The 23,243-nt window shown below is 39.3% G+C and overlaps 1 protein-coding gene across 6 annotated transcripts; it reads left to right on the forward strand.

Annotated features, from left to right (window-relative positions):
* Positions 1-505: 505 nt before the first annotated feature.
* Positions 506-23,188, forward strand: NIPA2 (NIPA magnesium transporter 2). Of its 6 annotated transcripts, none has more exons than XM_063305013.1 (7): positions 506-749; positions 1,535-1,632; positions 17,004-17,234; positions 18,119-18,175; positions 19,263-19,353; positions 20,975-21,135; positions 22,269-23,188. In XM_063305013.1, exons 2-7 carry the CDS (start codon positions 1,572-1,574, stop codon positions 22,901-22,903), a joined length of 1,236 nt encoding a protein of 411 aa, XP_063161083.1. In that variant the 5' UTR covers positions 506-749; positions 1,535-1,571; the 3' UTR covers positions 22,904-23,188. The 6 variants fall into 6 exon arrangements, with proteins under 6 accessions (XP_063161083.1, XP_063161084.1, XP_063161082.1 ...); XM_063305012.1 differs by lacking the exon at positions 506-749 and adding an exon at positions 778-1,021; XM_063305015.1 differs by lacking the exon at positions 506-749 and adding an exon at positions 14,388-14,455.
* Positions 23,189-23,243: the final 55 nt, after the last annotated feature.

Below are 23,243 nucleotides of genomic sequence, written 5' to 3' on the forward strand. Positions count from 1 at the left end.
TGGGAGTTGAAGTCCACAGTCTTAAAGTTGCTGAGGTTGAGAAACACTGGACTGCGCTTATAGTTAGTATGACGGAGACCGAGGGCGTTATTTGAAAACATTGCTGCTGTTCCGAGTAAACGCACAGAAACCCCAGCAGGAAGGCTGTAATCCTGAGTGCTTTTTCCGGCGCATAAACCTTTTTGAACACGGCAAGACTCGCTTCCCAGCACTAAGCGCAGGCTTGCGTTGTAAAGCAAATCTTTACCCAGGGGATCAGCCTACCATGCAAAGATAAACCTTCCCCAAACTAGAGCCAGACGACGCACCGCTTTCAGGCAGAACAGACACACTGGCAGTGGGGAAAGATGGTTGCAGACAACGCGCACCAAGCGGCCCCAAAGGAGAGCCACGGCCCGCTCTCTCCCCCTCAGCCAACCTTTAGGGGCAAGGAGGCGGAGCAAACGGCAACGCGACCAGGCAGCTTCCGCCAAACCATTTGTTTTTCTCGCTCCGCCTTTTCCGGCCGCGGCGGTGTGAGTAGGAGGAGGAACGGCAAGAGCTGCGCGGATTAGCGGCGGCGCGCAGCTCGGGTGCCAGCTGAGGGGGGTCTCCATGGCGATGGCGCGTGTTTGGGAAGGCTCCTCTGTTTTCCCGTCCCTTGGTGGTGGTCGTCGCCGTCGCCGTCCTCCTACGGCTGCAGCCCCGCTCGGAGCGCACGGGATGTAAGAGGGAGGCGCTGCCGCGGAAGGGAACTTCGCCCAGAGCAGGTGATTCTTTCTTCCTCACTTTCTTGCGGAAAAGAGAAGTCGCACCAAGTGGTGCTGCGGTGGACCGGCCGGCCGGCCTTGCTTCCCCTCGCCGCCTAAGTTCCGAGTTGTCTCGGTGTGGATCAGTCCTGGATCTCTGCTAACTGCTGCGCCTTGAGAAATGCGCGCGTAATAGACGCCGTGCAGAAGTTAGAAGAGGCTGGGGTAACGCAGTCGGTGGCAAGGTTTTTTTTAAAGACAGACCAGCCCCTTTATTCGATCTGGGCTTCCAAGTGTGATTTTCAGCGGTCAAGATTGACAGCCATCCTAGTCTGGAAATATTAGGAGGGTACTAGTTTTGGGGAGGTGGCTTCAGTCCCTTGATGCAATTTTAATTGGGCTGGTGCTGTCTAGGTTTGACCTTTCTAGGTCTACTGGCCCGAAGTTCATGGAATTGCAAGTTGCCTCTCCTCTCCTCTTTGGAGTATCTCACGATTCTTTTTTTGTTTTGTAAACATGCCGCGATTGCAATATGCCTGTCCGGGACTAAAGGTCCTTGAACTTCTTTTACTTTTCAAGGACCATGCATGAGATTGTAAAGTACCTTGGTAATCCTTTTGGGATTTGTGTGAAAGGTGAAAGGTCCCCTGTGCAAGCACCGAGTCATGTCTGACCCTTTGGGGGTACTCCGCTTTCTTAACCTTTTCTTGGCAGGCTATTTTAGCCATTTCAATTGTAAAGAGCAAAGGACAAGAGAGCAGAAAAGTTTATCTGCAAGGTTCAAAATTGTATTTTTTTTCTCCTAGCTCACTTAGTTTTCATCAGAATACTTGGAATAACTTAATGTGGACTGGTGCTACCATCTGTTCCAAGATCTGCTTATTCTTTAAAGGTGAAGGAAAAGGTTAGCCAAGAACTTCATGATGTTTAATTTCTTTTGTATGTCTGCTAGCTATTTATTTATTTATTAGATTTATAAGCCACCCAAATCTCGAATGACTATGGATGGCTTTACAATGTTTTCTTGTTCCTAATATCTGTTTCCTGTTCGTACTCTGTAAAATGTGTGTTGTTATCCAACTAGCAGCTTTTCATAACAAAATTGCTTCTGTGTTAATATCAGATCTACCATTTTCTGATCAACCCATAATCTCATATATTCATTTATCTTTTTCCTTTGTAGCTCCTTTTTAAATTGCTGCCTGTGTTTTGGGCAGCCCTACCTTTTTAGGTTCTTGTCGCTGAATGTTTTACATGTGACTACCTGAAGCTAAAAAGAAAATTTTCCATTCTGTTTTCCTTTCTTAAAAAAAACAAGGTCTCCTTTTTTTATTGCTTGTGAGATTCATCCAACTCCCAAAGCAATAGGGCATGATTTCTCTAGTTAAGTCTCATGTTACAGGGTGAAGAGATGGTGCTGTAGTAATGACTTCATTTTCATCAGTTTTGTTTCCTTTTACCTGCTGGTAAGATGCACAGACTGTGAGACCCCTATCTAATTCACACACCAGAGTTAGGGGGAAGGATGCCAGGTAAAGCCTTAACTTGGAAGACAGCTGGTGGAAACACCAAGCAGCTGCACCAAGACAGGAAGCTGGGACCAGGCTGTGCGGGCCTGGAGAGCTTCTGGGAGAGGATGTTGGACATCTCCAACCTTTTACTCTGTGGGCCTGGCTCCACCAGTACAGTTTTTAAAATGTTTTTTTTTAATTTGACCATACAGCTTTAATGTAATAAATTATTGTATCACCTAGTGATAAAACAGAAATCATAAGTACTCAAAATAATATGTAGCAGAAATAGAAATAATGTGTATTGGTACATATTTGAACATGAAGCTACTATGGACTTGTCCTTCATGCATTTCTAGAGAACCAGACTAATAGTTCTTAATTCTGTCTACGTGCCTATGGAATTTGGGGAAAGGATTAACTTAATCCTGCTCTGGCTTTTATGAAGAAGTTCACATACCCAGAGTCTGAATCCAGTTCTAACTTCTTTATTATACTCTTTCATCCATCCATCCATGCATGTATAGAGTTATTTATTTGTTTTATATGATTTATATGGCTTCCCATTTCCCAGTGGTGACTCTGGGTGGCATACAAAGATTAAAACAGCCTACAACCTCTGGCTCCCAAAGATAAAACAACAACCCATTCATAAAGAACCATGTCAACAGCAGCAGAGCTCACCTAACCTCCTGATCCAAATGCCTGGGGAAACAACCAGGTCTTCAACAACTTGCAAAAGGCTAACTGGGTCAGGGCCATCTGGATCTCCAGGGGGATGCTGTTCCGTAGGGCAGGTGCTGCCATCAGCAAGGCACAACTCTGGGGTCCAAGAAGGTGACTGTTTGAGAGCAGGAACCTGGAGCATGTCCTCTCTGCTAAATCTGGTGGGGCGAGAGAGACAGTGGAAGAAAGGTGATCCTGCAAGTAGCCTTATGCCATATAGGGATTTATAGGTGATAACTTGCACCCTGAATTTTCTTACTGGGAGCCAGTGCAGCTCACAAAACAGCACTGTTACATGGTTGTAATGAAAAAAATCAAAAATCACCTGAGCTGTTGCATTCTGGACCTGATAACAGCTTCCAAGTATGCTTTAAGGACATCTCCACTAGAACACAGTGCAGTACAGTAATCCAGAGAGGAGATGACTAGGGCATGAACACCATGAGCAAGGCCTCCAGTCCAGGAATGGGCACAATTGGTGCAAAAGATGAACCTGTGCAAAGGCCCCCTGGCCACAACTTCCAGCTGGTATTTGAGCAGGAACTGTGAGTCTGGGAAGACCCCCAAATTGCACATGTATATGTAAAGTATACACAGTGCAGTATATATTCAGTGTGAATACTTCTGTATGTTCCTTGTTTTCTAGTCATAGGTATCAGTCCTTTGGCTTTATCACAAGACTTGCAAAACAAAAGTCAGTAGCAATGTATCACCCTTTTTATCAGCTATAGGTTTGTTTCTTTAACAAAAAAATACAGATTGAAACATCTTGTATGTGTTTATGAAAGTATACATGAGAAACTTCCAGAGCATGAAAATTAGAGCATGCCCAATTTTCAGCCAGTTATGCTGAAGGGACAATGCCATTTTTGATTTGATTTGTGGTTTAAATGGTCATTAGGCACATTTTATCTGTTGATTTCCCAGTATTATTGCTGATACTCTTTTATATTATAAGAAACCATTGAAATACATTATCTGGAACTTTAAAATGTATTTACTTACTGGATTTATACTCCACCTTTTTGTCCAAACAAGCACTCATGGGTAAAGACAATCCTTTGTTATTCTGAGACAATTTTGAATGAGAAACTTGTCAGTCTACTGCAAATACAGTGATTTGTCAATACATCCTAATCTACTTTTACCCAGTCCTGTATTATTTTATTCAGACTCATCTGATCTCACCAAAGTTCTGCAAGATCTACTTATGTATTTGGCTTTTGAAGTTTACAGCGTACGGATGTTGCCCGTATATTGATCATACATTCCTTTTATTAATCGTTTGGGAGCATTTGTCTAGGACTTGAATGAGTGTCTGGAGGCTTTGAGCAACTGACTGAGGCTATACAAATTAAATTTAAATCTAGATGAGGCAGAGGTGTTGCTGATCTGCAACCCAGAGTCCCCTGATCGGAGGAGATGGGCGGGGACAAATTGAATAAATAAATAAACTCTCAAGCTTCAAAAGGGACGTTATGACGATCAGAAATCCAGGCCAGTTGCTGTGCACCTGAATTGCAATTGCGTGATCATGGGGGCACTGTAATAGCCAGAACGGTCCAGTCATAACTACCACTTGCTCAGCGCCAGCACAAGTTTGAATGGATCCTGAAGAAGTGGTTGTTAAATGAGGACCACCTGTAGAGGGTTTATGAGAGCTAGTTTGGTGGATTAAAGGTGCTGGCTAGAACCCAGGAGACTATGAGTTCTAGTCCCGCCTTAGGCACAAAGCCGCCTGGTGACCTTGGGCCAGTCCCTCTCTCTCAGCCCTAAAAAGAAGGCAATGACAAACCACTTCTGAAATCTTGCCAAGAAAATGGCAGAGACTTGTCCAGGCAGTCACCAGGGATCAAGAGTGACTTGAGTGTATATATGATAAAGAGGAATTACAAATGGTATAAAAGCTGAAAGGGAGTTGTTACTTATGAAGAGTCTGAACTGGAAGAACTAGAAATACATCAGGTGTATTTATGTGAATGTTATTCATTTTGGTTCAGTTTAGATTCACAATAGGTTATGCAGGCTAGAAAAAAAATATCTTGATGTCCTTGAGATATTTTGGACTCACTTCTGTCAGTCTAGCCAGCATGATAGCAGTTAGTGGTATTTGGGTTTTCCAATAGTTAAGGTAATATTTAGAGCAGGGAGCCACAATTTCATGAGCTTGTAAGCACATTTAAAATGCTGACAGATACCTGTAAAATGGCTGTATAATGGATATTGAGAAGCTTATTTCCATGAAGCAGATAGGTGAGACTGAATGAAAAATATTTTGCTCAAGAACAATTTAAAAGGCAGAAATGAGTCTGATTTCCAAAATACCAAACCACTGTTTTTGAGCTGAGGTTACTGTACCATACTCTGATAGGATCAAGAAAAAGAGTCAGTAAAGAAATGGTCCCCGATATGGGCTTGATTTCCCAAGTGATAAATTTGTCCCAATAAAGTGCGTGCCATTTCAAAAAGGCACACTGAGAGACACATGCATGAACGATAACAAACCCAGGACAGATACCTCTTCCCTGTACCCATACATCAAGGCAAAATACGATTGCCCATGTGCCAGATCTCCAGAACACTTGCAACCATCAACATTCTGCTTTGTTTATTGTTTTAATTTTTTGGTGATATCGTATGGAGCCCAAAGTGAAACTCTAAAATAAAATGTCTACAGACACAAATTTTGCAGACCTCGCATTTAGAGGAAACCATGTGGTGAATAATACTTTATACTATCTGAGGGCATGCCTTTACCCATGAAGTAGCCCTACCCTCTCACAAGGGTAATCTGCAGTAATCTTAAGATTTTCTTCAGGCTAAGCAAACGTTGTTTGGAAGGCTAGAAATAAAATAGAGCTGGAGGGAGGCAGTATTAGTCTTGGGGAATCAATACCTTGTGAAGTCAAATGGTTGGACTCTAACCATAGACAAAATGCTTTTTGTAACCATCATTGGTGGCTGTTGAACTTTAGTAATGGATGACTAAAGGTCAAAGGGAAAGTATTCTTAGACATCATAAAGGTAGAATGTTAAAATGCTAATATTCTACCTTTATGATGTAGGCTGAGTAAGAATGTTTAGGAGGATAATATTCCTCACAGGGCTTTTGAACAGTAATGCTGATTACTAGTTTGTATATGAGGAGTACTTCAGTACAGCTCGTAAACGATGCAGTAGATCACAGTTAACATGGCACATTCAGACTCAAAGACCGAGATAATTTTGGAAGCCTGGTTTGAAAAACTTTTCTTGTTTGGAAACTGTTATATATGAAGACATATTTAATATTTGTTTAAAAAAATAAGTAGTTTACTGTATATACTGTAGATGAAGTGCCATCAAGTCAGGGTTGACTCTCAGCAATTATGTATATGTATGTGTGTTTATGTCTATGTGTAGGTATATAGAATGTACCCAAAGTCAGGCCCCAAAGGCAATTTATTATAGAAATTACAGTAAATGTTTGAATTGGTTGCCATTTTTTCTAAACACTTCCTTACTTGTTTGATGCATGACTTTTAAACATTCCTAAGTACGGTAACATTTTCTCCGGGGGGAAAAAAAAAAAAACATATTGTGATTGGCCTCATGGGGCCTGGTATGTACTGCTATCTATCTATCTATCTATCTATCTGTATGTATGTATGTATGTATGTATGTATGTATCTGTGTATGTATGTGTGTGTGTGTGTGTGTGTATATATATATATATATATATATATTTGGATATAGAATATTGAATTATAGTAATGCATTTATCTTGAAATGTACACGTTGCATTCAGATATTACAGTGTTTGTGTTTTAGCATTGCTGCATTATTGTACATCAAAGCTATGAATAATATTGCAATTACACGTCTGAACTCAGTATGACTACAGTAGAATCTCGGTTAACTGGAACTCAAGCAACCAGCACTCTCAAGCAACTGGCAAAAAAATGAAGAAATAATACATTAAATAAAAATTTAAATAAAATCAATTTTTAGTGGAAAGATAAGTTTAAACTTGGCGCACCACACTGCGGTGCGCCGATCCGATCCCCCCCCAGCAAAAAGGCAAGCCCAAACCTGACTTTTTAAAGGTAAGCCCAAACCCACCTATCTCCCAGAAAGGGATCAGCCAATCTCTCTGGAGCAGAAAGGCAAGTCCAAACTTGGCTCGCCTATTTTTAATAGCAACCCTTAAGCAACCGGAAACTACATCTATCCAGCATCTACCAATCCCCATGTGTGCCAGTTAACCGAGATTCTAATGTAGTAAGATTAAATGGTGGTTCCATGTCTAAATATCTTAATGGCTCTTCATGTAGACTTTTTAGTGCCTTAATCAATGGCAATGCTAACACATAGCCAAACATGCATGTCTTTTGTATGGACCTGTGTACATATTTAAAGCTGAGGTGTGTATAGTCCCATTTACTCAGCTTGAAGAAAAACTTTCACATTTTTGTGTGCTATAACTAATTAAAAGAAGCAGCCTTACACTGAATCAGGGTGTGCACTTTGCTCTGTATTGCTTACATCAGAAATGTTCAACTTGTCAACATTTGCAACATGAACCCCACTTCAAATTTTCTGTACTCAAAGCTCAACCATAAAAATTAGAGTCTATGCATCCTGGGAGGAAGGAAAATCTTAAATTGTAAAGTTTTTACTGTAGTTTCCCATGTTCTATGTTAAGTCTATAAATGGTGTACATCCCAGTTGGTGTCAAAACTAGACTCTTACCTTGGAAAATAATAGAATCTACCTTTGTATAGCTTGTCCCAACTTGCAGAATATTATTTGGGAAAGCTAGAGCCCTTACATACCTTTACCTGGCATAGGAAAATGTGTCAGAACAGGAAGAAATGTGTATGAAATTTAGAGTATTATAAGAGGACCCATGCCAAATTTCATAGAGATCAGTGCACGGGCTTCTAAGTTACACAGCATTAACACCTTTTTTGTTTTTTTAATGCTTGTGTTTTTTGTTTGAGGACAGTGTATTAAAATTGGCAGCAAAAATGAATTATTTAGTTAGAATTGTAGCAAATGCATTTTGTTCAAAGAGAAGAAATGGCAGCAAGAAGAAAGTAAAAAGATTAACTCTTCTTTTCCATAAAAGAAAATATGTTTATTGAGCCAGTCATAGATAACCACAGATATACATTCTGCTTCGAATGAGTTAAAAGCATTAATTGCCTCATTTTTTTAAGGCAGTACATATTCTTACTAATTAAGAAACCACTAGCAGCATCACATAATCCAACCTTAATCTTTGTTGCAAATCCAGTGTGGTTTTCACATGTGAACTCTCATTTACAAGAGATGAGATAAGAATGAGAATTGAACTGTCTAGTAAGAGGAGAATGGGGCCCCCTTTCATCTGATGAACAGAATGGCAATTTGTTTGATCATAGAATCATAGAGTTGGAAGGGACCCAAAAGGTAATCAAGTCCAACCCTCTGCACTACACCATTCTTGATAGATGATTATCCAGCCTCTGTTTGAAAAACCTCCAGTGAAGGGGAAGAAACCATTCCATGTGGTAACATATTCTACTGATTGACAGCTTTTACTGTCAAAAAGGTCTTCCTAATATCTAATCTATCTACATCCGTGAAGTTTTGTCCTGTTAGTTCTAGTCTTACCCTCTGGAGCAGATGAAAAAAATCCAAACCCTCTACAATGTGACAGCCCTTCAGATATTTGAAGACAGCTATCTCAACCTTCTCTTCTGCAAGCTAAACATACCCAGGTCTTTCAACTGTTCCTCATAAGACTTGGTTTCTAGGCCTTTCACCATCTTCATCACCTTTCTCTGGGCTTGCTCCAGTTTGGGGTGATCTGCAATGGGGTAAATACAAGTGGAAGAATTGGGACCGCCAATAATAGAAAAAAATGGAAACAAGTAAACCTTAGTAGATAGAAAGCTGTGTTAGTCTATAATGGCAAAAAATCAGGGATCTGGTAGCTACCAAAAGGTGCTACCAGATTCCTGATTTTTTGGTAGATAAGGAAATTCTTGGAAATTGTGTGTTCGAAAGAGTAATTAGTACAGCTATGAGAAATGTTGCTTCAGTGATTGCTTCGAAATGTTATCTTGGCTTGGAAAGTAAGTTACTTACACTTCAATTCATCCAGCTGCTTTGCTCAGCAGATTGCTTAATTGCCTGAATAAAGTGCTACTTTAAACAGGTGCTTCCACCTATGCTTCAAATTCAAGTGTCCCTTTTTTGTTCTTCTCAGGTTTCTTTGCAAATATTCCCATTGAGACTTCCCTCAGAGGTCTTGCGGGACAAAGAAAAAACTGCACCAAGTGAAATGTACAATCAGATTTCATGGATGGGCTTAGTTATAGGATATCAAAATAGCTTTGCTTCTGTTCTTAATTTTCTTTTCCCTTGCCTGTCACCCAAGGTTGTCTGTAGGAAGGGGAATATCCATCTAAAGTTCTCCTATCTGAAATTCATGGGAGAAAGCATTGCAGAGTCTAAGGACCATCACTGAGAGAACCTATATACAAGTGACCATAGCATTACTCTGGTTCTAGCTAGGTTCTCAGCGATCAGCCATGCCTGTAAGGGCAAAGATAGTCCATTAGGTGTCCTGATCATCCTAAATTGTTTAGGACTTGCACATTATAGGTAAAACTTGATGGCACCTAATCAATCAACCAGTACACTATCACTAGCTACTTTTGATGGAATAATTTGTGCCATACTCCTGAAGGTCTTAAGCAAAAATAGATCTAACGTTTGTCTTTGAGGTAGAATTCATCTCAAGTCTAAGAAAGGTTTATTTTATAAAATGCAGATAGCAATAGTGGACCTTTTAGGGGTACAGCATGAACCTGTGCATCAGTAGTTATGCAAATTATACTAATTAACAAAGTCAGATAAATTAACTTCTGCCTTTTACTTGATGGAATCATACTTAAGAATGAGTGAATGCTATAAAGAATTCTTTATGTTAATATGAACAAAAGCTTGTTGTTGTTTATTCGTTTAGTCGCTTCCAACTCTTTGTGACTTCATGGACCAGCCCACGCCAGAGCTTCCTGTCAGTCAACACCCCCAGCTCCCCCAGGGACGAGTCCGTCACCTCTAGAATATCATCCATCCACCTTGCCCTTGGTCGGCCCCTCTTCCTTTTGCCCTCCACTCTCCCTAGCATCAGCATCTTCTCCAGGGTGTCCTGTCTTCTCATTATGTGGCCAAAGTATTTCATTTTTGCCTTTAATATCATTCCCTCAAGTGAGCAGTCTGGCTTGATTTCCTGGAGGATGGACTGGTTTGATCTTCTGGCAGTCCAAGGCACTCTCAGAATTTTCCTCCAACACCACAGTTCAAAAGCACCGATCTTCCTTCTCTCAGCCTTCCTTATGGTCCAGCTCTCACACCCTTATGTTACTACGGGGAACACCATTGCTTTAACTATGCGGACCTTTGTTGTCAGTGTGATGTCTCTGCTCTTAACTATTTTATCGAGATTTGTCATTGCTCTTCTCCCGAGGATTAAGCGTCTTCTGATTTCCTGACTGCAGTCAGCATCTGCAGTAATCTTTGCACCTAGGAATACAAAGTCTTTCACCGCTTCTACATTTTCTCCCTCTATTTGCCAGTTATCAATCAAGCTGGTTGCCATAATCTTGGTTTTTTTGAGGTTTAGCTGCAAGCCAGCTTTTGCACTTTCTTCTTTCACCTTCATCATAAGGCTCCTCAGTTCCTCTTCACTTTCAGCCATCAAAGTGGTATCATCTGCATATCTGAGATTGTTAAATGTTTCTTCCAGCGATTTTAACTCCAGCCTTGGATTCCTCAAGCCCAGCATGTCGCATGATGTGTTCTGCGTACAAGTTGAATAGGTAGGGGGAGAGTATACAGCCCTGCCGTACTCCTTTCCCAATCTTAAACCAGTCCATTGTTCCGTGGTCTGTTCTTACTGTTGCTACTTGGTCGTTATACAGATTCTTCAGGAGGCATACAAGATGACTTGGTATCCCCATACCACTAAGAGCTTGCCACAATTTGTTATGGTCCACACAGTCAAAGGCTTTAGAATAGTCAATAAAACAGAAATAGATGTTTTTCTGAAACTCCCTGGCTTTTTCCATTATCCAGCGGATATTGGCAATTTGGTCCGTAGTTCCTCTGCCTTTTCTAAACCCAGCTTGTACATCTGGCAATTCTTGCTCCATGAATTGCTGAAGTCTACCTTGCAGGATCTTGAGCATTACCTTACTGGCATGTGAAATGAGCGCCACTGTTCGATAGTTTGAACATTCTTTAGTGTTTCCCTTTTTTGGTATGGGGATATAAGTTGATTTTTTCCAGTCTGATGGCCATTCTTGTGTTTTCCAAATTTGCTGGCATATAGCATGCATTACCTTGACAGCATCATCTTGCAAGACTTTGAACAGTTCAGCTGGGATGCCATCGTCTCCTGCTGCCTTGTTATTAGCAATGCTTCTTAAGGCCCATTCAACCTCACTCTTCAGGATGTCTGGCTCTAGCTCACTGACCACACCATCAAAGCTATCCCAATATTGTTATCCTTCCTATACAGGTCTTCTGTATATTCTTGCCACCTTTTCTTGATCTCTTCTTCTTCTGTTAGGTCCTTGCCATCTTTGTTTTTGATCATACCCATTTTTGCCTGGAATTTACCTCCGATGTTCCTAATTTTCTGGAAGAGGTCTCTTGTCCTTCCTATTCTATTGTCTTCTTCCACTTCCGCGCATTGCTTGTTTAAAAATAATTCCTTATCTCTTCTGGCTATCCTCTGGAATTTTGCCTTTAATTGGGCATATCTCCCCCTATCACTGTTGCCTTTTGCTTTCCTTCTTTCTTGGGCTACTTCTAGTGTCTCAGCAGACAGCCATTTTGCCTTCTTGGTTTTCTCTTTCTTTGGGATGTATTTTGTTGCCGCCTCCTGAACAATGTTGCAAACTTCTGTCCATAGTTCTTCCGGGACCCTATCTACTAAGTCCAGTCCCTTAAATCTATTCTTGACCTCCACTGCATATTCCTTAGGAATATTAGTGAGCTCATATCTAGCTGATCTGTGGGTCTTCCCTAATCTCTTTAGTCTGATCCTAAATTGTGCAATAAGAAGTTTGTGATCTGAACTACAGTCAGCTCCAGGTCTTGTTTTTACCGACTGTATAGATGTCCGCCACTTTTGGCTGCAAAGGATGTAGTCAATCTGATTTCGGTGTTGTCCATCTGGTGAAGTCCATGTATAAAGCTGTCTCTTAGGTTGTTGGAAGAGAGCGTTTGTTATGCAGAGTGAGTTGTCTTGGCAAAATTCTATCAGCCTATGTTGTGCTTCGTTTTGTTCTCCCAGGCCATGCTTACCTGTAATTCCAGGTGTCATTTGACTGCCCACCTTAGCATTCCAGTCTCCCGTGATGAAAATAACATCTCTTTTAGGCGTGTTGTCCAGTAGGTGCTGCAGATCCTCATAGAACTGCTCTACTTCAGCTTCTTCAGCATTTGTGGTTGGGGCGTATATTTGGATCACTGTGATGTTAGATGGCTTGCCCTGAATTCGAACTGAGATCATTCTGTCATTTTTTGGATTGTATCCAAGCACTGCTTTAGCCACTTTACTCTTAATTATGAAGGCTACTCCATTTCTTCTGTGGTCCTCTTGTCCACAGTAGTAGATCTGGTGGTCATTTGATGTGAAGTGGCCCATTCCAGTCCATTTCAATTCACTGATGTCCAAAATGTCTATCTTTAATCTTGACATCTCACCAATAACCACATCCAATTTGCCCTGGCTCATAGATCTTACATTCCAGGTTCCAATGGTGTGTTGATCCTTAGAACATCCGATTTGCTGTTCACCACCAGCACCGTCAGCCGCTAGCCGTCCTTTCGGCTTTGAGCTGGCTGCGTCATCACATCTGGGGCTAGTTGAGCTCATCCTCTGTTCCTCCCCAGTAGCATTTTGATCATCTTCCGACCTGGGGGTCTCATCTTCCGATGGTATACGGACATATCTCTGGTTGTACTGATCCATTTAGTTTTCACGGCAAGAATACTGGGGTGGGTTGCCATTACCTTCCCCAGGGATCGCATTTAGTCTGACCTCTCTGTCATGACCTTCCCGTCTTGGGTGGCCCTTCACGGTTTAGCTCATGGCATCATTGAGGTGCTCAAGCTCCAGCACCACGACAAGGTAACGATCCTTTGCTGAAGGAACAAAAACTTACAATTATACAAACTTTTGAAATCTTGATAGATATCAGCATTGCAAGTAATTAAGGTACATCAATTTCTAAACATGACAAAGGAATCAAAATACATTTAATTAGAATATAATTTATCCCATAGAAAATGTATTCTCCTTTCTTATAGAGTAGAAAACTTGAAACTTGATTGTCACAGAGACTTCACTACCACGACACTATAAAGTCTAACAGAATGTGATCAGCTGGGCTGAATTGTGCACATTTCCAAATTATAACTTCCAAGATGTTTACTAAGCTAATATAGTCCACAGTGACCTGGTTCATGCATTGTGCTAACCCATGGTTTGTTAAATTGCTAAGCCAGGTACCCTGATTTAAAAGCTTCAGTAGTGAAGTTCATTTATCCTGCCAAATATAATACTCCACACATTATGACCTAATAGGTTTTGTGAAATGAGCCTGGGTTGCTAAACCTTGTTTTCTAGTGAGAATTTTGAATCCTAGAGTAGGAAGAGCTTAAGCTTTCAGTTTTGAAGTTACCAAAATTCTCTGTTATAACTTGACACTTCAGTTGGTTCAGACTCAAGATATTTTTTAAAAAATAACTGGGTCAGAGAAGCTTACTTTAATTGGTTTATTTAGTAAAGTTTAAACTAGAATCATATAACCTGGAATTCCAGTTAGTTTTAGCTTTCCATGTATTGTAGCTAAGCCATTGTTTACAGTACAGCAGAGTTTCTCAACCAGGGTTCCGCAAGAGGTTATTAGGGGGTTCCCTGGGAGATCATGATTTATTTTAAAAAATTATTTCAAATTTGGGCAACTTCACGTTAAAGAGGTACTTTTCATTATTTAAGAACACTGTTAATACATATATACAGGCCTACACGTGAAAGGAATATAATAATTTTTTAACTTCTGGCCTGTCTTTGAGCCTGAATGTACAGGGGTTCCCTGAGGCCTGAAAAATATTTCAAGGATTCTTTCAAGGTCAAATGGTTGAGAAAGGCTGCAGTACAGTGTTATGGCTGAATTTCATGGCACAAGTAGCAATATATGCAGTTCAGGGACTTTATTATTTGGGAAAAAACAATGAGAACTTATTGTTCTAATCACTTTAAACAGCTTAGAGAAGATGATACATTATATGAGTTCTGCTCATATACAATCTTAAAAAATAGGGATATACAAAATAACTTTGTGGCAGAGTTCAGTTTGGCATTTTTCTTTTTTAGCATCACATCTTTGATTAATAGTACGAAAGACAAATGGCTTGAAAAAGTGTCTGTAAAATGTAACCAAGGTAAGGTACTGCTCTTTGTAAGAATATTGGTTTAATAAAAATATTCAAGTGATGTAGAAAGCTGCCCTTCTTAAGGAAATTGTGTGTTAAGTTTTGTCTAATGAAATACTAAAAGCTGGGAGCCTAGGGGAAAAAAGTACAATGGAAGATACTTGTAAAATAAGAAAATTCTTCTAGTTTCAAGAAATTGTTTCATCTTCTCTTAAAACAATGTTAATAGTAACTACTGTTGAAACAGCCAGTGTAGCCCCATCAAACATTATACTGTTATTTATTTTTATTTTATTTTATTTATTTTCTATCCCTCCTTTTTTATTTTTATAAGTAATTCAAGACAGCGAACATACCTAATACTCCTTCCTCCTCCTATTTTCCCCACAACAGCAACCCTGTGAGGTGGGTTGGGCTGAGAGAGAGGGACAGGCCCAAGGTCACCCAGCCGGCTTTCAGGCCTAAGGCGGGCCTGGAACTGTCAGCCTCCTGGTTTCTAGCCCATTGCCTTAACCACTAGACCAAAGTGGCCTATAATATTATAATATTTATTTTGTATTTATTTTATATGTTAACTGTTTTAATTATACTTGTTTTAATGGTTTTATGGTTTTATTGTTGTAAGCCGCCCAGAGTCACTTGCTGAGATGGGCGGCTATAGAAATCAAATAAATAAATAAATCTGAACAATTAAGTAATTTGAAGTACTTTCCTCCCTTTGTCAATTTCCCATTTTGAAAGGCATTAGAATGACATAAGTTAGGATAGTGGTATTTCCAAAGCCAAATCATGTGTCATCCTATTATGAAACTTCAAAAAAATAGACTTACAAGCGTAATACACACAATCTGTGCTGCTTTTATTCACTGCAGGACAACCATAGTGCTTTTCCTGCTTAGGTAGATTTTTTTTTTTAATGTATAGGTGTGGTGGTGTGGCAGTTTGCAAGAGTAATCTTGTTGGCTTTTATGACTGATCAGTAAACATGCAGCCAAAACAATCAGGAAGGTTCACTTGTCACTTCCTTTTGGTGGATTCTTCTAATCACACCCTGCTCTACTTCTCTGTTGAAGAGTGACTGTGTTCGGACTTGGCGTTTCGGAGATTGGTGTTCCTTTTAACAGGCATCTCTTTTATTATTGTGCTGCTTTTAAAATGTCCTTGAAAGTTTGAATTTTTATAATCTCTCTTTTTTTAAACTCCACTGATTCTTTCTGAATATTTTTGAACTCTTGTTTTGAGAATCTCAAAACCTTTTGAGAACTTTTGACCAGGAAGTTATCTAAGGATTTTGGACTTTCCAGTGGAATGGTAAATATACAATACTTCAGGATTGAGATGAGGCTTCATAAAATTAGGATTTAATTTCTTTTTTCTTATATTGTGTTTCCCATTATTAATATCTTGGATTATCTGAACATTCTTTCATTTATTGCAGTGTTCATTTCACTTATTGTATTTTTATTTTGGTATAGTATATCATTGCATTGTATAGATTTCACTATTTTTCTTTAGCTTTCCACTGTTTGGTGTCATTTCAATTTTTAATTGATTTTCTTCTTAGTGTAGTTCTGGTTTATTGGTCACCCCATATATGCTTATGGGAGCAAATTAAAACAAAGGAGAAAAAGAGCCTGTTTTTAAGTTTGATCCTTTATTTTGAAAGAAACCATGCATGTGTTAAGAAAATCAATCATGTGTTTAAAAAAAAATTCAAGGTATACAATTTTCAGAGTGTTGTGAAGTTTAAGCCTATGGATCATCTATTTGACATTATTTGGGTATTAATTAGTATATAAATCAATGTTACGCAGAAATATAAAAAATGGAATATTAGGCATATTTAAAAATAAGTAGACATAATTAAACAAACACATTACAACTGTTTTAGATTACCCAACTTGCTTGATGAATTGCAATAAATCAAGTATTTTTGAAAGCCTTTTTGAATGCAAATACTAAAAGGGCCAAATCAGTATTAACTGAATGCAAGAAACACAACTCTGAGCCCACAACCAAGATTTTCTGTGTTGTGTACCCACTGACAGAGTTTAGTAACTTAGACACGAGGAGGACCTCTGATACATTTAGCATGTAGACATGATCCTATAGGTGAAGACAATCATGTGGATGACAAAGGTGTATAATCTTTCTGAACAAAATTTTAAAAGAAATCTGAAATTTTTTGAACTGTAAAATTCAGATATTCAGACAGTGCTGTGTTGAGAGATTTGTTTTATGTGCTCTTTCTGTATTTGCAGTTTTAAACAAGTGGGACTAACCCTGCTATTGATTGGGACAGTTAATTCCTTCATGAAATAAATGCGCACTTTTGAGACAAAGGATTATCATGCCTATATGAAGCAAATTAATGTATTTTACAGGAAAATTCATGCTTAATTGAAATGGATGTGGCCATGGGCCTATCTTTATGTGGAACTATGCCTTCCACTGAAATTAACGGGGAAATCTTTCTAAACAAGGCATAAGTTATGTACCACACTACATATTTTATCTCTATGATGTGGTGTGTTATAACAACGCATACTTCTTTTAGGTTCCAGTTTGGCATCATCTTGCTTCCAATATCAGCAGCAGCTTTGTTCCTTGATCAATGTGACAGTTTGGAAAGCTTTAGCAGCTGACGAAATGATTGAAAGTCGTGGAAAATATGATTTCTACATTGGTCTGGTGTTGGCAATGAGCTCTAGTCTTTTCATTGGAGGGAGTTTCATCCTGAAGAAAAAGGGTCTCCTTCGATTAGCCCGAAAAGGCTCCATGAGAGCAGGTAAAAGTTTGAGGCTTTGAGGTTTAAGTAAATGTTTAATTAAATTTGAGTTCTTACAGACATGTAAGATTTCTTTTCTCAGTGCTACATAAAATCAGCTTTTAAATAGGTATTCTTTGATTTCATGAAGAATTCAGCATATGGGACAAAATTCCGAGTATTTATTTCAGTACTTTTTCTTTAAAGCTAGCTTTCAATTGTGTTTTCAGCTTCCTCTAGAATCACAAAAAATGGTTTTGGTTTACATGATGCAAGGAAATTTCCTGTTTCTCCATAGATGCCTTAATTATGAATGTGAGGGTTACCTTTAATATTGTGTAGATGATTGAAGGCTTAAGTAAGTAGGGTAATGATATAGAATTGGGGCCAAATTTTGCTCTCTCTCTTTTTTTTGAGTTTTTGATGGGAGTTTAGGATGTTTTTTTTTCCTGTAAAGTATATAGTCTGTTTCAGAGAATGTATTGTATGTTTAGTGTGCTTCCTACCTCAGAATTGCAGGAAGCCATGCAATAGATTTTGGGCAAACTTGGTAACAGCTGGCTTCTGGGAATGCACAAGGGCCTGAGGCCTCAGGTTGCCAGCTCATGATAGTGAATGAAAGGACTCTCTACATCCTTGCTGACATGGCAGTCATTTTCCCTCTAAAATGCAAAAACAGACATCTGTTTTTTCTAACATGCACACAGGCCATTAAACTCTCAATCATGCCTTATCAATTAGACTTAATAGCCACATCTGCTTTTGTAACAACAATATGACCTTCAGTATTAAATATGACTTGACTAATAATTTTTAATGAGTAGCTTGAAATGTTTAAAAGAACTTTTAAAGTATAGTAATCTGAAATGGATCATAATAGCATCCTTTCTTTTTTTTAAAAATAGGACAAGGTGGCCATGCTTACCTTAAAGAGTGGCTGTGGTGGGCTGGACTTTTGTCAAGTAAGTAATTGGAAAAACTAGAAATTGACTGTTAGCGTAACCACTCAGCAGGAGAGAGTAGTTCATACATTGTACTAAGCCTGGTGTAGTGGTGAAGGTGCTGGCCCAGAAACCAGGAGATTGTGAGTTCTAAGCCTCCCTTAGGCAGAAAAGCCGGTTGGGTGACTTTGACCCAGTCACTCCCTCTTAGCCCACCCCACCCCACCCCACCCCACCCCACCCCACCCCACCCCACCGGCTTGTTGTTGTGGGGAAAATAGGCAGAAGTATTAGGCATGTTTGCCACCTTGAGTTGACATACATACATACATGTATATTTGAATGGCGGGATAAAAATTTAATAATAGTAATAATAATACAATGTGTGAAGCCAGCCAGAAAGTGGTCTTAATGGCAACAGCCAGTAATGAAGTGCTGAAAATCTTTACTTTCTGATGTATGAGAGGCATTGGCTCAATGTTCCTTATAGAATTAGAAACTTTCCAAGGTTACTTTGATGTAAAGATTGCTATGCATAAAAATAGGTCAGAAATTAGTCTGACATCCTTTTCAGTGAAATTCAAATGCTTAATACTAGATATAGAATGGTGAGATCCAAAGCGGGCAAGATTTGGCATGTTGAAGCTCCTTAATTCAAAAATGTATTTTCCTGAGCCCACAGAACTACCATACGACCGCAAGAAAATGCACAGCTGCTTTAAGGAGTAGTCGGCAGGTACAACAAGGGTGCCTGTACTGGATCCACAGCAGTGTTGTTAGTTTTGGATCAAAGTATTGCACATCTCCGTTTAATAGCAGAAATGTGGGAGGTATATGGCATTATTAAACTCTGTCATCTTGCAAAGCAGTATTTTCTATGGCTAGAAGGTAGAATATCAATTGTAAAAATATGTAATAACATTTGTTAATCTCCTTTCTACCACAAGACTATACAGTTGCTGCTCTGTATTTGGCTTATCTTCTCCTTTCCTTATTTTCTAATGTATTTTCTCTTTTCCAAGGATGAATTTTACCTAAAATAGTAGGTACAGAGATGAAAATTGTCCTTCAGTTTATCTCACCTCTTCCCTCCCCGCCTTTCCTACAGTGGGAGCTGGTGAAGTTGCAAACTTTGCTGCATATGCATTTGCACCAGCTACGTTAGTGACCCCATTGGGAGCCCTCAGTGTTCTTGTAAGGTAAGAAGGTTGTATCTCCTTAAATGTCATCAAGAGGCCTGGTTAGGCACTTGCTTTTGTGCTGGCAGAGAACTGGACTTCTTAGTTTGGCTCTTTTGAATATTTCAGTATAATTTGCTATCTTAATGTCATTGCTACTATCCGGTTTTCCTCCCATCAATCAATTGCTTGTAAAGAAGCTACAACATGGATGATTTTTAGAGATAAATCTTGGTACATTATAATCAAAATTTATCAGCAATTCAGTTTAATATTATGTGTGTGAGAGTATGCCCACATGCTTGTAGATTTAACATTTGTTTGAACTGAAATTAGATACAGTATTTTCTCTTTGGAGTAACCATGATCATTTTAATTTAAAAACATCTAAAAAAATGAATCTAATCAAAGAGAATATTTGTAGCTCAGGGTTGAACTGTGGAGTCCTTGGTGCTCTCTGAGCCTTGTTTTCTTGGAAATGTTTCATTGCCAGGCTAGGCAACATCAGTGTGAAAAGGGAGTGGGCCTTGCTCTCTGTTTATATACAGTGGCTTGCTCTGTTTGTGTTGGTGGGGGTGTTGTCCTCTCCTTGGAAACTACGAACAGACTGTTACAACCTCACGGCATCACCATAGCACAAAAACCAACTAATGCCCTCCACAACATCTTAAGCAAACCAAAAGACCCAGTAGCCCAAGAAGAAAAAACAGGAGTCATCTAAAACATACAGCGTAAGGACTGTAGCAGCCACTATGTAGGACAGATGGGCAGGAGGCTAGCAGAGCATATCCATGAACACCAACTAGCAGTCAGAAGACACGATGAGAACTCCTTAATCTCACAACACATGGACAGACTCAACCATACTTTCAACTGGGAAACTGAGCATCCTAGACCAAGCTGAATCCAAAAACGCTAGGGAATTCCTGGAAGCTTGGCACTCAGACAAGCCAGCCATCAACAGATGCACAGAGGTAATACCATTCAAAAGAGACAATAGAAAAGCTAAAAGACCAGAACACCTCCTTGCCAGCAATCAGCAAAAATTAACACCATAATTAAGGAACTCCCAAGGAGAGAACACTACCTCCACCAACACAAGCTGGACAAACCATGGTATATAAACAGAGAGCAAACCCCACTCCCTTCCACTGAAGATGTTGCCTAGTCAGGCAATGAAACATCTGCAAGAAAACAAGAAGACTCAGAGAGCACCAAGGACTCCACAAAAATGAATCTGTCATTAAAGTGACATAGCCAGAAATCCCTTGCTCACTTTCTCTTAAGCCCCTATGAGTGCCTTCAAAACCTGATCTGGAGAATTAGAAACCCTCTGAAATTGGATTTGAAAGTGTAAAATAGCCTCTTCCTTATTTTCCATGAAAATAAATGGCTTCTGTCAAAAGAATAAGCTTTTCAATTTATTTTAAATAAGGTTCTTTCATAACTATTTCTTTAGAATACATGTATCCTGCCTTCTAAGCCAGGTAGAAGACCTCCGGATGGCTTTCAGCATTTTAAAAAATGAAAAAAATTAACATGGTATTTCTAATCTGTAACAATACTTATATGTAATTGCTACAGCACTATGATTTAAGAACAGTGCTTGATGTCTAACTTATGTTAAAACTGTATGTTTTAGTGCCATTCTTTCATCATACTTCTTAAATGAAAAGCTTAATCTACATGGAAAAATTGGGTGTTTGTTAAGTATACTTGGTTCAACTGTGATGGTCATTCATGCACCCCAAGAAGAGGAAGTTGAAACCTTGAATGAAATCTCCCACAAGCTAGGCGATCCAGGTGAGAGAAAGGGTCAATCTGCTCAAAATTCAAGGGGAAAATACCTCTCTGCCTAAGTGAGGAATGTAAATGCTAGCCCTGCTATAGGTCTCCCTTCACAGTCAGCTGTAGTTCTGCATGAGATTTGTAACTGCATTCAGTTGCATGTGTCAAGCTGCCCCACAGCTGGAGATCCTGGTAAGACAGGATTACCAATTAGGCTTTTGAATGATTTTAGCTGGACATGCTTACAGTGCTTGTGCATACTTTAATGCTCAATACATGAAGATCTGAAGAGGCATTTGTGAATGTTCAGAATGGGGTTGGAGTACATCTTCAACCCCATAGCTCATTTTTAACCCTGCCTATGCTCTCTGAACACTTGTGGAGGACTACTAAATGGTTTAGGGCTGCAACATTTGAAGTTGTAGCAATAGCTTAAACAGACAGTAATTTTGCTTTCCATGATACAGCTTATTGTAAGATTTTCCTTTTTTTTTTTTTTTACCTCTAAGCTATCAGAATGGCATTGATATTTAAGAACTGAGCATCCAAGAAAGCAGCATTCCTCCAATTTTTATTGGGAGTTAACCCAGGTTTAGCTGAGAGCTTAGAACTAAAAAGGCTTTAGGTATCCTTATGAAGTAATATATGTATTCTGAATGATGCAATTATTTAAATTTGCATCATTAGTAAAGGCCAGATAGGGTAGAGGTACTTTTCCATGCATTCCTGCCTTTAACTCAGGGGTAGGCTACCAGAAAGTTGTATGACTCTCCCTCCACCCCCAATATTATTTCATCAAAATTGGCAAAATGCAGAAATTTGGAGAAGTTTATTTATCCAATTTGTCCCCACCCATCTCCTCACATCGGGGGACTCTTAGTTATTATCCCTATGCTGGAAAATATACATATTAAACCTATACACACCTACTACCCTTGATTTCCTACCCCACCCCACCCCACCCCACCCCACCCATCACGAAAGAAAATATCACCACTTTACAAAGTATAACTTTTGGCCAAATTGAGTTCCTGCCCTTCTTTAGCTGATCATTTAATTTTTGACAGACTCCAGGTGTTTGTCTTCAAAATGTGTTATTATTTAGCATGTGCAATTGCAGCATGCCATGTTTGTTTTTAATATTTCAGGTTTTGTGGTCTTTGCAACACTCATTGTCATTGTATCCTTGATCATGATCTTTGTAGTGGGACCCCGGCATGGGCAAACCAACATTCTCGTGTACATAACAATTTGCTCAGTCATTGGAGCTTTATCTGTATCCTGTGTAAAAGGTTTGGGCATTGCTATAAAGGAACTTTTTGCTGGAGAAGCTGTGCTGAAACACCCATTGGCCTGGATTCTGCTGCTAAGTCTTATTGTTTGTGTAAGCACACAGATTAACTATTTAAATCGGGCCCTGGACATATTCAACACTTCTATAGTGACACCAATATATTATGTGTTCTTCACAACATCTGTTTTAACCTGTTCTGCAATCCTCTTCAAGGAATGGCAACACATGGCAGCTGATGACATCATTGGCACATTTAGTGGCTTTATCACTATTATAGTGGGGATATTTTTATTGCATGCCTTTAAGGATGTCAGTGTTTCCCTATCAACTTTGCCTGTGACACTGCATAAAGGTAAAGAAATAAATGGCTGTCTGCCAAACACCTATGAACTATTTAATCATGATGAAGAAAGTGCAAGCCGCATAAGTGACCTACAATCCCCTGATGGAATATCTTCCAGGAGAAATGGAAGCCTGTCAGCATCCTAAAAAGACCAATTCTGTAACTTTTGTTTCATTGTGAAAAGCCAGTTTTAAAGCATTTTTCAAACAGATGTATTTAAATAGTACTATAGACAATCATTTGTTTCTAGGTTTGACTAGCTTGGACCAAGAGCAGTGTGGATTTTTATTTGCCTTACTCTTAATTTAAAAATACTAAAGAACTTCACTCTGTTTTTTGCTTCGCTTAGTATGAACATGTAAATATTCCATTTTGGTTTAAGACTTCTTGCACTAATGACAATTTTAACAAATAAAATGCTTTATTTCTGATGAGGGAGTGATCTATTGGCCATACATACCTACCAATCTTTTGTGCTAATTTGCT

Source organism: Candoia aspera, chromosome 5 (genome assembly GCF_035149785.1).
Source record: "Candoia aspera isolate rCanAsp1 chromosome 5, rCanAsp1.hap2, whole genome shotgun sequence".
NCBI classification, from domain to species: Eukaryota; Metazoa; Chordata; class Lepidosauria; order Squamata; family Boidae; genus Candoia; species Candoia aspera.